Source organism: Falco peregrinus, chromosome 8 (assembly GCF_023634155.1).
Source record: "Falco peregrinus isolate bFalPer1 chromosome 8, bFalPer1.pri, whole genome shotgun sequence".
NCBI lineage: Eukaryota > Metazoa > Chordata > Aves > Falconiformes > Falconidae > Falco > Falco peregrinus.
Genome location: NC_073728.1, coordinates 9,244,310 through 9,260,513, shown reverse-complemented (window position 1 = coordinate 9,260,513; position 16,204 = coordinate 9,244,310). Strand labels below are relative to the sequence as shown.

Below are 16,204 nucleotides of genomic sequence, written 5' to 3'. Positions count from 1 at the left end.
GCTCGGGTAGCAGAGATACTGCTGCACTATGTCATACCTTTTCCAAGTTCAGTATTTTCTGGAGCACCTACAACGCAACAGCCAACCCCTCCCCACCGAAGGCTAATTTAACATCATTCTGATACAGGTTTCCACAAATTGGCTCCCGGAAGATGCAGAATATTTGACCGAAATTATAATGCAAAATAAATGCCGGTACTTTGCAACCCACAGCCCAGTGCAGGACAGTCCTGCTTAGTTGGTTCACAAGGGGTTTGCTTTTTGCCACCTAGTATTGCTGTTAAATAATATTAGCTACTAAATACACTGTTCAAAAAGCCAGGACCCTGGTCCAGTTTCTCTCCTCGCCTCAGTTTCCCAAACATATTAGCATGTGTTACAGCAAGTCCTTGTTACCCACTAGCAGCTGCCAAGCACACTTCCAGGAACAGGACTTCCCTTACACGTCCCTAGGCTTGATTCTGCACAGGGCAGAATGACAAATACTTTTCTTTCCCCCAAAAAATTCATTTAGTAAGTAAAATAAAATCAAAACCAGCTGAGAAGGGAGGAGGGAGAAAGGAAATCAAAACCCAGACATGCTGAAAACCAACTGCTGGCTGACTGCAAATCAGGAGAGGGAAAAATCTGCCATGAGCAGTTAGTTATAAAGATAATTACATCCTTAGTGAATAGCAGGGTCTTTTTAAAAATAATTTGCCTTGATTAAATTAATGAAGCAAAAACGCAGGTTTTAGACATGCACTGGAGATGCGGGGCAGTACAGCCCTGACTTCACTGGCCTCACCCATCCCTAGTTTAAATCAGTCTGGCTATTACCACCACCAAATACCCACTCGCTGACCTAAAAGAGCTGAACCAGGGATCCCCGTTTAATTCTGCACACCAGTATTTTACAAACAGCCCGCACAGCTGGCAGCGGCTGCCAGGGGCTGAAGGGATGCTGCTCCCCAGAACCAGCTGCATCTCTCCTGCCTACCAGGGGAGGACAGTGGTTTCCAGCATCGTCATCCCAACACCTTAACCCAGCATTAGACCCGTGATTCCAAGTTATTTTTAAAACACCAACAAAGCACGGGATGCCAAAAGAGGCCACATGTCGGCTCGGTCCCAAAGCTGGTCTCGCTGCAGAAAGTCAGGGAGAAACGAGTGGCCACCATGCTCAAGATCTCAAGAATGTGCTAAAGGCAAATGCGCTCTTCTCCCACCCCCGAGACTATTTTTTTCCTTCAGCTATTTCAGTTGACTGAGACTATAATAAGAACAGGGAAACTAACACCAAGGTTAAAAGTGCCAGGCATCAGCCTGGAGACAACACGCTTCGATCCTGCTGGTTCAGGTTTCAAACGTGGATTATTCTGGTCTGGTGCATGGGACTACGGACCATTTTACTCAACTACCTACAAGATAAAAAAATCAGCTCCCAGGCAAATGTTATTTACCCAAACAGACTGCCTATAAAAAAAGCACATAATAAACATAAAAACTAATTAGGGGGAAAACCAAAACAAACAGCTGCACACTCTTGTTGGTGTTCCTCACAGGCTGCAAAGAACAGTGGTAGCTTGACGAAATACTTTCGATATACAGTTTCCAGATTAAAATCTGTTGCTGAGCCACGTGAGCAACCCGGGAATAATATATTTTCGTTTTTAAGAGAGTTTTATCCATGTGGTTTTCTTTCCTTCCAGCTGAATAACACACAGAGATAGCACTTCTTTGCAACTCACCCACACAGAGTGCTGCTGTTTTCCCAACAAACGTTACCTAAATGATACGGGGAAGCCCAGAGGGACTGTATCCCGCCCTTGGCTGAAATCTGGTGCTGCCGGAGGGTTTCAGCCAGGCTGCTGCCCATTTCCCAGTGCAGAGCCCCACCGGGATGCTTTCTTGAGGTGTCGGGCTGTGGTTTTAAATCCTCAAAAGCTCAAGCTGTAGAAGCGCAGAGACAAAAGGAGTGAAACCGTGAAGCAGGTTCATTACTGGATTTGCTGACTAAAGGCAGCAAGCTCGTAGGCAGCATCCACAGCAGTGCAGCGGCAGAGCAACGGCACCCCGGGCTCAAGATCCCCTTGTACTCCCCTAGCCACGGCAGGAATTTGCCCAGCAACCCTGGCCATGTTTTTGCTTTAGGAGACAAAGAGGTATTTAGCTATTTGACCAAGTCGGAACACCCTACATATCCCTCTACAAAGCAGCTTTTAATGCTTCTCTCCCTCGACCCCCCATGCTGCCCCGTGGTGTTTTCAGTCCTTGCTCAGTGCATGGCGTGTGCCAGCAAGGGCTGCGACCACAGCCGTCACCTTGGGGCCAAACCCTCCCCCCAGTGTGCCCGCTAATACCGACAGAGCCAGACTTTACAGCCTGGTAGGGAGGCAGAAGGGACGTGCGAGTGCAGAGCAGTAACTCTGGATTTCCACCCGCAGGTTTCCAAGACCTCCCTCAACTCTGTAATGACCTCATATCGATTTCCAGCCCTATGAAAACACGAAGGATGCCAACCCCATTTTTAGCAATTATGAAGTCTCTAATTTCATTCCAGGACATGGCATTTATATTTTCATTACACGCAACCTCCAGGGTCATTATAAATATGAGATTACAGTGTTGGTGCTTAACAGCTGCTTAATTCAACAGCATTTCAGAGTTAATAAATGCAATTCAATTTCTCAAAGCCAAGTGGTTTCCTGACTGGATAACACAGCCTGCTGCAGCCTACCAAACCCATACGCCACCGGTTTCTATAGGAATAGAGCTGGCATGTATGGGAGTGGTACATGAAATTACACAGTGGAAGTAATTTATTTTTCACTACTCACATGCTTTTCTTTTAATGTAGAGGAAGCCTCAAGTCCTCTCCATCTCAGAGATGCTCTGAAAGGGAGGAGGAACGTTTGACTTTATTGTCAGGGATTTATAACATGACACACTCTAAATATTTAGGAGGATTTCCCCAAAGAAGCGGTAGCCTTCAATTAGTCTTTAAAGCAGGACTAAGTATTTTTCTAAAAGAGGCGCCCGAGCTCAAATCACACGCAGGCATTACTGAGCGTGCTTTGGGGTGAGGGAAGGCACAAATCACCCTAACGCTCTGCAAAATTTTGCGGTAGAGGTGCAGCTGCCAATCTCACAGAGCTGCTCCTGCTGACAGGCAGAGGGTTCCCTTTCCCGTTACTTTTAGTGTTAATCCTTTCTTATTACTATTATTTTTGAGTCCAGGAAATTCAGGTGATGAGCCTGCAATGCACTGATTGATGGTACCGTGGCGTAGGGTATAGTGGTTTTAGGATAGGTTACAGGGCAAAGGGAACATACAGGCACCCAAGCACATACAGAAAACCCAAAGCATCTCCTCTCTCTGCCACCTCGTTTCCCAGAGGCATCTTGGAGCAAAGTCACATTGTTCATACATACAGTTAAGTCAAATTTAAGGCACTCTGAACAACTCCAAAGGTTTTAAGTTGCTACCTTTTCTCCCAACTCCGGGGGTCCCAGCAGCTGAAGAGAAGATACAAAGGCACTTGGAATTTCCTACTTTCCAGGACAGATCATAAATAGTGCCAATAACTGTTGTGCTTTTGAAGAAAGCATCATTTTCTGTAGAATATGCAAACACCATGCTATACAACACAGGCAGAAGATGCAAGGAATCAATATGATACTAATGTTTTACTGGCCTTATTTGCAATTCTCTCTAATCTCTTTCAATAATAGAGCTACCTAACCCCAAAGAAATCAAAGCAGCATAGCACAGCACTGCATGCAACCAGAAACAGGCACAGGAACCGACAGCAGACACCGGTGAGAGGAAAATCCATCCCTGTGGGATCTCCAGCCACCTTGCTAGCATGTTTCAGAGAGGCAGCACAGCTCCGAAAGCAGCAGCACCGGGCATCACCCAGCCCTTCTCGTGCCAGCCAGCATCCATGGGTACGCACGCAGGGGCACGGGAGGGATGCTACTGGCACATCCCTGCACCACCTCCGTCAAGCTGTGCAGCAGAAGTGCCATCAATGTGAGCCCACCTCCTTGCAAACCTGCGTGGCTTTTAGCACAAATAACAGGGTTTGCCTGTTAACTCTCAGCTGCACGACCTTGACCTGGCTCCTGAGCCACAGTTCCACTTCATCCATCGTCACCAGCAATAATGAGTCTCCTTGTGAAATGCAGCCCTCAGGTAACCCCTTAAACACCAAAATAAGGCTGCAGCGCAGAGTGTGGTTCTAACCATCGCTACTCGCAGTTAGAGCCAGCAGAAGCGTGGCTTGTTCCCTCTTGTCTGAGCAGCCTCTGCAGGGAGCCACAGCCGAAAACCAGAAAAAGCCTAGTTTTACCTCTAATGGAAGTGGTTACCTTGGGATACTGCTGGATCTCAGGCTTGCTGAGTAAGACTGGGATAATTTTTAGGCAGCTGATACCCTGACCATCACTGCACATTGACTCTGCAGCCAGTTGCAAGGTTACTTGAAGCTTGAGCTTTGTGAGAAAGGCTTTTCCTGCATAGGGAGAGAGCTCAGGGGCTCAGGCCAAGATCCGGACCCCGACCTCAGTACAGCCGGAGGGTTATGATGACAAGGAGAGGGTCTGTGTCATCCTCTCGTGGCCTGGACCACACTCAAATCTGCGAGTCAACAGCCTTGAGCTGCCAGGGAAAGCTCTCCAGTCAGGCAGGACACTCGCACAGCTTTAGGCCAGGGGCTCAGGCCCCCCCCACTTGCAGAGAGGTGGTCACAAGGCAGGGAGGGTGCTCCCAACGGGCAGCAGAAGTTGCTGCACTCTGACTTGATGCAGAAATGACCAACTCAACAAAGGCATGACAAAGCAGTACCAGCCTTAACTTTGCTCCCCCTGTTCTATTTTAGATGCCATCCAGGCATCTCGCACGGTATCTCTGTCTTCTGAAACAGAAAGATAGCCTCCCCAGGCCACTTCTGCATCCTCTTGGGGGCTGCAGCAGCAGACCGCAGCTAAACGCAGTGAGAAGGAGCTGGGACGGTACCGGGCGCTGAGCCCCCGAGCTCAGGGTGAGCTGCCTACAGAGACAGACACACCTCCACAACACAGCTCTGGGGAGGAGAGCACCAGAAAGCACCGCTCAGGACTCATCGTTCATAAAGCTCTCAACAATTTGCAAGGCAAGGAGCTTTAGCGACAAAGGAAGCTGTCTGATAGCATGTCCCAAGGCAGTGGCAGGGCTCATGAGCTAGCAGTAAAAATACCAACATGTGGCCATAAAACTCGCCCTCACTGCCTGCTGCCTGGCCAAAGATGTTCTGCAACGGTGCGTGGCACGATTTACAGGAACAGAGGCGATGCGTCCCCTGTGAGCGTTAAGACCTGGTGCTGAGCAGAGGCACTCGGGGTTTGTCTGCTGCCTCAGTGTTCACGTTAGCAAGATCCTGGCACACGTATTAGCAAAGCTTTCCCCCTCCTTTTATCTTACCCTTTTAAAAAAAAAAGTATTTTCATTTTAAAATACCTACTTCCTCAGAAGCATCAGCAACCTCAAAATTCACGGCTCCACTGTGACTGCTGGGCTCTCTCAGTCGTCACTCGCAGTTTCAGTGCAGCCCTGGTTATGTGTGGGGCCGCAGAGCAGCAAGACGCAAACAGGGGAGGGGGTTGGTTGTTTTAGTGTTTTTCGGGTTTTTTTTAAAAAGTAGTGCAGAACGTGCTCAAAAAAGAAAATTGCAGGAGGAGGATGCAGCAAAAAACAAATACATCTACCACTCAACATCATGATTAGCTGTCACCGGTTAAGTGGCTTGCACAGAGGCAGATGTCCTGCTGTGACGAAGCCTACTGGAGATGAAGAAAAGCAGCCTGGAGTATCCCCAGCTCCTATTCCCTTTGCTTTCTGAAGTTGCAGCGTCCAAACCAAGAGAAGGAAGGGGCAGGAAAAGGGCAAAGGGACTGGAAAAACAAGAGCTGAAAGAAATCCTAACCAAGCAGGAATCAGTGCTCACTGGCAGCAAAATCCGCCTGGGGTTTCTGTGCGAGACTGCTCCCACCTCAGCCCGGGACCCGCAGCCTTGCCTGCAACCAGCACGGAGAGTGCTCCTTGTGTAACGGCACAGCCCTCTCCTCCCCGTGAAGAACCGCCAGCGAAAGAGTAGTAAATAGTTAATGACACGGTACAGATAAGACCGTTACGTGCAGCAGAGCTCAATGTATTATTCACCAGGTTTTGGAGGAGAAAAACGGCACAGGAGAAAGAAGGGAAAAGAAATCTACGCTTCCTCAGAGAGCACTTTGATTTCACGGAAGATCAGCTTTAGGATGGGGGTGCGCGGTTTCCCTTTTAAGCAACCTTAAACAGCACACTTGTTCCAGAGTACCCATCCGTGAGCCTCCCGAGCTTGCTGCTGCCGGCACACGGGTTACAAGCCTGCGCAAGTCCCTACCTGTTGCATGTGAAATGCCAGGCGCATCCAAGAAACCACAGCACGCTGCAGCCTGTGAAAATCATCAGGCAACACGAGCATTTCTAACCTGATTTTAAGTCAAGCATCCGCAAAACCCAGGACATCTGACCTCAGCTTAGAAATGCCTGCTTGAACGAGCGCTTCTGGCTGCCTCTCCCTGTGGCTCAGAAATAGGAAAAGAGAAACTCCTAAAGCAATCTCTTCGTAATTAATTTCTACTTTTGAAGCAAGTGGCAGAGGACGTCTCCCGGCGCCCGCACGCCTCGATAAATCTCACCTGCCAAGTAGGAAACCCCACGGCGAGCAGGCTGCGTGCAGCAGCAGCGCTGCCGGAGCCGTTCGCAGCCCGCGGCAGATGCTGGATCGCGCCCCAGCGCTCGGAGCGGCCCCTGACCGGCCCCGGCAGGCAGCCGGCGCTGCCGCAAGCCCCTTCTCCGCTCCCGGCCCCGCTCCCGCCGGGAAGGCGCAGGACCCCCCGCAACCGCCCCGGGGCTGCCCGGGGGGCTTCTCCCGGCACCAGCGCGCCTGCCGCGCCCGGCACCGGCGGGGGGCAGCGGCCGCCGGGTCCGGCACTTACCCAGCACGAAGCAGAGGAAGCGCCGCGGGAGCAGGGCCATGGCCGCCGCCACGCCGCGCCCCCAGCCCGGCCGCCCCACGGCACGGAGCGGCCCGGCGGGCCGGATCCTCCCCCGCGCCCCGCTGCGCTCCCGGGGCCGCCGGAGGCGGGTGCTCGGCGCGGGGGCGGGCCCACCGGCACACACCGCCCCGGCCCCGGCCCCGGCCCCGGCCGCACCTGCCCCGGCCCCGGCCGCCCCGCCCCGCGCGGCTGCCGGCTCCTCGCCCCGGGGCCGGCGGGCAGCGGGAGCGGGGCCGCACGCACCCCGCAGCCTCCTCCCGCCGCAGCCACTTGGCTCCAGCCTGAGGCTAAGGATCCCGCCTGCCGTCTTTCTACAGAGGATGGGAAAACAAGTGTTTTGTGGGTGTATTTGTTTGGGGTTTTTTTAACCGAGAGCAAAATCATTGCGGAGCGAGCACAGCTCCACCTGCAGCTGGTCACCGAGTGTGCCCGATGCACGGGCGAGCGCCCGCTTGGGCTGCTCGGGAGCGGGACAGCCCCCCGGGAGCGGGACGGACAGCCCCCCGGGAGCAGGTGAGGGCTCCAGCTGCACGGTGGGCACTGCCCTGGAAGCTGGTCTCCCTGTGAAGGGGTGAGCTCACAAGGCACAAGAACACCCGAACGAACACCACAGGTGCCAACTTGACTCGTTTCACATCATACACGTTTCTGCCTTCCCAACAGAAACAGAACAGCTTGCATGCCAGAAAGCCAGCTCTATCCTAAACTATTAATAACACCCGCCTAATTACAGAGTCTGGGGAATGGAAACTGCAGTGTTTGCCACTAATAATGTGGTACAGCAAGGCCTGCCCCTGGTTTCATCTTGATATGAGGCCCCATGTGCAGCTTCAGGTCCAAGTTCGAGCACTGGCTGTCGGAGGCAAGGCTGGCGCTCAGAGAGCGTGACCTGCGGCAGTTCTGCTAAGAGGAGCGGGAACAGATGAGATCAGAAAACAGCACAACAGGGGCACAACTTTCTGAAGAAGGAATTTTAACCTTTATTCACAAGTAAGGCTGCTATTTTCAGCAGCAAATGCAGCCAGGATGTAGAACAAAGTACAACAAAAATACAAAGATGGACAACAACAATATACTGTCTTGTTGTGCAATATCGGAGCATAAGCCTGTCCACATCAATCAAGGATAATTCTCCTCACCCCCTGACCAGACATGTACACCTAAGCTGCCTTCCCTTTGTTTACCAGAAGAGGATTTAAAATCTAGACCTCTTCTGTATGGTAATGACACAGGCAAATGTGAAAGACTGGATACTTGCAGCTTTCCTCCTGCTCCCCCTGTATCAACCCAAACCAAAAGTCTTGGGGAATGTGTGCTTCCCACTATACCAGGCACTGGGACACAAAAAAATAAAAAAATAAAAAAAAAAAGGATTCAGAAGCCCATCCTCTGCTTGCACCAACAGAAGTGGAATATGACAAAAGAAAATGCCATGCACTGAAAAAAAATAATAAATTCAAATCCAGGCTTCAACCTGAAGGAACCACTGGCTGCATCGCTGCTCTGCAGCATGCAACACAATTCTGAGTCAAAAATGGACATGAGAGAACTCTGCTGCAGCATGGATTGTGTAACCGTGTCCACCAGCGCTGCCAGCTCTGAAGCCTGGTTTTCTAAAATGAAGCCCTTGCTGCCTCCCTGGTATTCAAGGGATACATGAAATTTCTACAGACTATTCAGAATCAGATTATCTGGAAAAGCAGAAGCTTGCTGGCTGTTTATGAACATCTTAGCGGTTACCGCCATGCCTAAAATCAAGTGGCACGCAAGAACCAACGGTTGTGTACCTCAGCCTAGAAAACCCTGCCCGTATTACAGAAGTCTTGCTTGGCTGAAGCGTGATCTTTCTACCTTAGAGAAAACCACTGACATGCTTGAACCAACTATGAGGAACAACAAAACTGGGAAAAATCATATAATACCTACCTAAACAGAAGAACATCTCAAACTGACCTTCAGGTTATATTCTTTTGGATAAGACTGCCTATCATACAGCGACACTACCCGAGTTTTCATTAAGATCCACAGAAATAATTCCAACAAGAAATACAGTACGATCCCGGAACAAGCAGAATTTTCAAAAGTCTTCCAAAAGGAGATGATCAATTCCTCAAAATTTAGGAAGCCATCTACTTAAAAACAAACACATACACACAAAAAAGCAGTAGGTAAGTTTTACGTGTACATGCTCAAGCTGAAACAAAAGGAACGTCAGCAGTTTTAGTACCCCAGAAAACCACTCCAGAAGCTGTAACAATTTTGTTCTGTACTGCAGAAGTACACAGAAGACTGAGGTTTCCTATCTTCAAGAACCACATGAAAGAAATTACTACAATAAAACAAAACACATAAACTTTGTGGGGAAAAAAAAAGGATCACCAGGTATGATTTGCTGATTAATTCAATTAATTCAAAATTAAGTTATCAAATCCTCATTTAGGAGTACACAGGGTCTATGCATTTCTGTATGTTTCTCAAAGCCCGGTTAGTTATGCTTTGGTAAGACCCATCTCCACTGGCCTGTTTTTAAATTGTTACTATGCAGATTATTAATTTCACAGAAAGCTTCCAAGCATGGACATTTGGTACTAATAAAATCTAAGGAAACAGCCGTTTTTAATGCTGCACTGAATAACTTTTATAGCATCACAATTCCTGTTAACTGCTGCCTACCGTTAGGCTTAGAAAAGAGAAAAAGGTTAAGCACACTGTTTGTATGACAACTGCTCACTAATGAGAATAAAAGGACTTCAGTCCAAAATCTAACTTCTCATTTCTAATGAATTTACTCCTTCGAAACTAACAAATATACAAGATCTATAAACATTCAGACGTCCAACTCCAGGCTAAGTCAGCCAAAGAAAAAAGCAAGATTATATCGTGCTGTACTTCAAAGCTGAATTTAAGTCGTTATACATTAAATACTATGTAATACAGTTTGATGTAAAAGGGTTATCTGTACAACTGTGGACATTTCATCAGCTTGCAAGAACACAAGGCTCCAAGGTGGTACTTCTCCTTGGACACTTACCCTTCAGGGAAGTCTAAAGCTACGCACATACCAGCAGGAGCACAGATAAGCTTTTAGCAGAATCATCTTTTCTTAAATATATCACGTACTTATTTCTTACTATGGAAAGATGAGAACTCTTTTTCCCCATTACTTACTAGCGACTTGGCTATTTCACAGCTCCCTTATGATGAAAGTAAAAATTTTTATAGGTCATCATCTCTTTAGCAAAGCAACAGAAAAAAAAATACTATCATAGGAACAGTTAGAACTGTAAAGCCCATGCACCATTGAAAAAAAATAAAAATCAATTGACAGGGAAAGCATAACATGTTTGAGGCTGCTAAAAACCTTACTAATTGAAACTACTTTTAAGTGTAAGGTTGTTTGTTTTGTTTTGTTTTTTTTTTAAATGAGTACACGTCCATATCTGCAGTCCTGAGGAAATCAGTCAGTAGATTAATACAAAGACTTTTCTTTATTAAATTGTATATTGACTCATAAAGGCATCTGTAAAAGCTCAGAGGGCAGTGAAATGCCAAACTACACTAATCCTTTCAAAAGGAACTCGGCCAAACATGCATATCGCTTGAGACTTGCTCGTGCTCTTCATTACTATGGGAGGTACAGTCTCACGCTGTATGTGAAGTCCCGTCCTATGTCTCCATGTATTTAATGCCATTACAGTCAAGTCTTTCTGAAGGACTTTCCTGGTCACTGATGTTCCTTCCCAGAGCAGGACTGAGACGGATGACCTATAAGCATCTATTTGTGTATTTCATGTACCCACGGAAGCTTTTCTAGCCCAGGCTTCTGCTTTGCCTTTCTGGGCAGAATCACTCTGCTTCTATGACAGTCCGAGTACGTAACGCACAGCAGTTCTGTCCAGGGTAAGGCTGTGTTACGGTTTACTCGTGCAAGACGGTAACATCTGCCTTGGCATCTGACCGGGGGAGTTTAGTCTGATAACCAACACTCAATGGGTGGGAAAGACACCTGGATAGGTAAAACTATCGGCACAAATACTACTCATCTTGGAAGAGGTGGCTTCAGTTAAAGCCAAACTGACTTCTGGACAACCTTGAAACTGAAGCTCTGAGAGCAAAATCAGAGCATTAAGAATTTGGTGCAGTTTTGGGAAGAAACCCTACAGAAGAATAAATACCATACAGATTGTTTGTGGGCAAAAGCAAAGCTGGAGCATTGCTTTGCTAAGAACATACTAAGAACAGTGCGGGAAACAGAGTAGTCACACTGCTAACAGCAAAGCGAGCAGAATACCAAGCTTAGCAGGAGATTGAAATAAACACCAACTCAAGGAAGTCTCCTACAGGAGAATATATATATATTCACACCCCTGGAATTCTGGGCTGTGGTTTTAGCATTTTTAGCATGTTCAGTTTGTTGCAGTGTCCAGTGCCGTGTCACCACACAAGATGTCCTTTAACGCAAAAAACCTAAAAGACATACAGCCCTGCTCTGTTAGACTTCTAGTCCAGAACTGCATTTCATGCATCAAATAAAAATCATCAATTTTTAAACCAAAAATGAGCCTATGCTGGGATTTCTCTATGACATGGTACGCAAGGACTGGCCATTAGATGTCACCGTTGTACAGAAGATGCAAGACATTGTCTCCACTAAGTTAATGAGTCCAGCAGTGCATGGCCAGCAAGCCAGTCTGTTTACAGATGTTCCACAAAACAGCGAACAATCCTTAGAAACCATTGTTTAAGTGGATCTGTTCAGAGCTTTATACCAAGTTACTTACTAATCTAGTCAGGCTATACAGCTACACACTTTCAAGTAGTTTTAGTTCAACACATTTCTGTAGGCTAGAATACTCACTTATTTACATTGTTTTTCCCACCCACAAGTGGGTGTCGATTTCCTTAGAATGACAGAGGTCCTTTCCACAATAGAACTGATGGACAAGCCACTTAGGATACCTTTGTTGTTCTTCCTCACCTCCAGCAGAGCACTCACGATTTTGGCTCTGTATAAGTAAAAGAAGTAACTGTCTACATCACATTTTGTGCAACACATTTAGCACTTAGTTACTATGGATATTGGATCCATTACAAATCAGGGCAGAAATTAAAACCAAATACTCTCACCTACTAGCCTCTGGATGAATTTCTTGAAGCCTCCTCAATAATTTGGTAAAGCTGCTTGAGTTCACTGCATCAGGAGAAATGAAATCATTGTATGAATTGGTGGAGAAAGGAGCAGATGTTTTCTGCAGGAATTTTTCTCCAGTATCCTAGAATCGCAACAAAATAAGCAAAAAGTGAATGGGTTAAGTATTGTACAATGAATACAACACATCTTTGCCACACTGTTGTTACAGAAACAGAAAAAATGACAAATACAGATTTAGATCAGTAAGTTATTCTAATACAACCAGTCATATTATCCAATCTGTAAATCACAAATAAAATGACTATATGCATTTATGTGTAACTGACATTTCTGCTACTTTAAATTAGATCAATTTGCATTTTCCAGAGGACTAGCATGCTTAAAGTTAAATCCCCAGTAGTACTGTATCTATCATTTGAGAGAGCAACACCAGCAATCCAGCAGTCACCAACTTTGCCTTATCCTCCAACAACCAATACAAGGAAATATAAAGTACTGTATTTACACATAGATGTTTTAGATTTATATTGAAAAACCCAAGAGTTTCCCCTCCAGTATCCCAAAATCCTCCTTGTGTAAAATCACCAGATGTCATATATATATAAAAAAAAAAAAAAAAAAGTGTTATAAGTGAAAGCTCAAAAGAGAAGAAAAGCAAGATGAAAAACATCTAGTGCAAATGGCCAGGTTCCCAACTGGCTTAGGATTAAGAAAAAACAGATGTGAGTACCACAATTCGATACAGGGGTAAATGAATAGTGCTCTCACCCTTCTGCAGCATGCCAGAAATTTATTACCGACGCGTAATGTGTTTTCATATCCTAACATCACTCTACATGTATTAAATCTAACGTACTATGGGACAAGAAGCTGTATTGCTTTTAACATGCCACATAAAGGAGCCTCAGTAATATTTACCTTTTTATTAACTCCAAGCAAATAATGCGCCAAAATTTCAGGAGATGATTTCACAGCAGGGCACTTTGTTTCTGAAGGTACTTGTGCAGAGCAAAAAACTTTTGAAGAAGTCATGGGAAGGAGATGCATATTCTCAGAAGCAGAGGTGGTGTCAATTGCCTTCACAGAATTGGAGGCTGAAGTGAGTGTTTTATCTTGACTGTTTCTTTGACCGTTATCAACAGGTTGAATTTCCTGCCAAAGCTTATTTGTGAGTACTTGGGAAACTGAATATTTAGTCTGTGATGAAGTATTTACAAGTTCAACGCTTACTGGTTTTCCTTTTATTTTTTTCTGGTTCATTTCCTCTACAGCTAACTTTGCTTTATTAGTGTCTTTAAGGGAAAGAAATGCGTATCTAAGGCATAAAATAAAAAAAAAAAAAAGAAACTAATTAAAGCACATTAAATTATTATCAGTAAGAACACATGACAGTTCTCATCTTTTCAATATTAACTGTATCTCCATTAAACTCAACAGAAAATTTCAAGACTCCTTACCTTCTCATAAGATGAGAAGCTGTCTGGAACGACAAGTTTTTGTCAGCCTATCTGTATCTACATTAATTACTGAAACAAATTCATGAACAACTCCCTCCTATCTCCTATGATTCACTTCAACAGATAAGAAGTCTGAAACAAGTAAAACTTGTATTAATATACCTGCAGTTACCAGAATCCACAGAGATAAGAGTGTCAGAAATCCCGTACTTCTGGAAATGTGATCTTAAATCACCCTACAAAATAGAAGCACATTTGGTTGCAAATGTAGAGTATGAAAGGATTCAGAAAGGAGGCAAGACATTACCACTGTTATGTAGATAAGAACAGGCATACCTCTGACACCGAGGAACAAAGGCCACCAACACGAATAAAAGAATACTCATTTCCACTCTCCATTGTCTTCGCGGCTAATAATAAATGTAAGAAAGTAAAGCATTACTAACTATTATTGTTCCAGTTCAAGCTAACATCATCTCTGTCGGTTTTGGAAAGCGTAGATAGAAAACCTTTTAGAAATCTAAAAGAATAAAGGCTATCTTCTCCAGAAAATGGGCATCCTGACAAGTGGAACAGTTTAGTTTGTGAAATCTCTTCTCTGTGAGTATTTCCTGAGGTTGAAGAGGCAGAAAAGATACAACCAGAGAAATCACTGGTATGAACTAACAGGTACCAGTGCTAAAGCATGGGCAGTGTACGGTGAGTCCCCACCACGGAGCACACAAGCTCTCCGCTTGCAACACACTGGGACTTCAAACCATGCCTGTCTCTGGGACCCAAGTCCCCAAACGCAGACCACTCCCAGCTAACTCTTAAGAAGGAAGTATGGGGAAGGAAGCAGAAAGAGGAGGAGAAGAAAGAAAGATTTCCAGCTACACAACTGGCTGGACATTTACTAAATTGAGTTTAACCACTGTAGGTAAAGTTTTCAAGGAAAAACGTGGATGAAAATAGCTGAACATCCGTACAAGGATTCACTGCAAGTCAACGAAAAAGTAAGTCTGAAATCCAGCTAGCATTTTTTCCAAGTTTATTTATGCTTGTAGAAGGAACAGAAAATACTCAAATAATACATAAAAATCATTATTTGGTATAGCAGCTTAAAGCACACAACCTTACCTCTTAAATCAATCATATCTTGTTCTCCTTTTTGCTTTTTCTTTTCTTCAGCTGTTACTGAAGAATCTGCTATTGTCACGTCCTCTTTAGCATCAAACCAATATTCATTCCCTTCTTCTTTTTTGATAGAGTCTTGACAGTTGAAAAAAATTTCAGTGTGTTAAAATTCAGAGTGTGGTATGTCATACGAATGAATATAAAATATTTGTGTTTAAGAGGATTCCACCTACCTCTATGACTTGGTACTACATTACACAGAGGTGACACATACTACTCTTCACTTGTGATTTAAGTGGCAAAGGTTTTTTTTCAAATTAACATAGAGCTGATAAAACATTAAGCATTCCACCACAGAAAGGACAGTTGAGTATCTGTATATGTTTTACACAGGGTTTGGTTTTTTCCCCAACAACGCAGCTAACAAAAAATAGTGTTTATACTAGAAGTCGACCGCTTACCACGTTCCGTGTCCTGACCTTTACGTTTCTCAAATGTCTTGGATGAAGAAGAGTCACTTGGCTGACCAGCAGCAGTTGAACATACAGTCTGTGGACAGTCCTACAACGATGTTTCAGTTATGTCATGGCACTTGCATTTGATTATGTGTTATTTTTATATGTTTCAGAATATTAATTGATTGAACAGGTGAATTTTAAAAAGTTAACCCACTGATCATCTTCAAGAACCCTCCAAGTTATTTTATTTGAAAGGACAATAAAAATTCTAGTCACGTGAGCTGCATTTGCAATTACTGGCAGAGAATCCCAGCTTCAGCCCTGAAGACTGTGATTGTATTTGCATATACCTAAAAGGAGACTATGCTTCACCACGTTAATGTCTCTGAAACTCAGTAACAAAGAAGTCCCTACCATGTCAACAGAGATCATCTTTTCTTGCAGTTTTGGTGCTTCGAAGACAGCTTTTCTTTCTGAAACAGAACTAAAACAGATCCAAAAATTCCACAGAAAATATGGCACAGCAATTTTAAATTCTACAATGATACCAAGTAATGTGAAGTATTAAATACTTCCAAAAGCTCACAGTAAAATACACGTGCTTAATAAATCTTAGCTTAAAATGAGAACCAAAGGTTTTTGAAACCTGTTTTATAAAAGCATTGGTTGCAATCTGAAATATAAAGCTATGTTCTAGGCGTATATTAGGCTCTTTTTCCTTTATAACTAGATGGCTTTCTGTGTGATGTGTCTATGCACGTCTTTACAATTTGATATCTCAGTGAAATTTTTGATTAATTTTACTAATGCTTAACAAGAAAGTTGAGAAAGATCTCTAGCTGTTTACCTGACACAGTAAAAACTTACTGCCAAATCTGGTTTAATCTCCACTTACACAAAGTAACAGGATGTGGATCTTGAACATGCAATACCATGTGCGTGCCCGAAATATGAAGTTA

General features: G+C 44.9%; 1 protein-coding gene across 1 annotated transcript in view; it reads right to left on the bottom strand.

The window, feature by feature from the left end:
* The window catches only part of LOC101911832 (RNA-binding protein 44), a 44,284-nt gene that overhangs the window by 21,355 nt on the left and 6,725 nt on the right, over positions 1-16,204 (bottom strand). Inside the window, exons 6-15 of the mRNA XM_055812041.1 lie at positions 15,660-15,729; positions 15,249-15,348; positions 14,791-14,922; positions 14,008-14,081; positions 13,834-13,907; positions 13,133-13,529; positions 12,190-12,335; positions 11,924-12,068; positions 7,843-7,965; positions 7,003-7,225 (exon numbers count right to left, since the gene is read on the bottom strand). Of these exons, the coding sequence (XP_055668016.1) occupies positions 7,003-7,225; positions 7,843-7,965; positions 11,924-12,068; positions 12,190-12,335; positions 13,133-13,529; positions 13,834-13,907; positions 14,008-14,081; positions 14,791-14,922; positions 15,249-15,348; positions 15,660-15,729 (1,484 nt within the window). The remainder of the gene's footprint in view (positions 1-7,002; positions 7,226-7,842; positions 7,966-11,923; positions 12,069-12,189; positions 12,336-13,132; positions 13,530-13,833; positions 13,908-14,007; positions 14,082-14,790; positions 14,923-15,248; positions 15,349-15,659; positions 15,730-16,204) is intronic.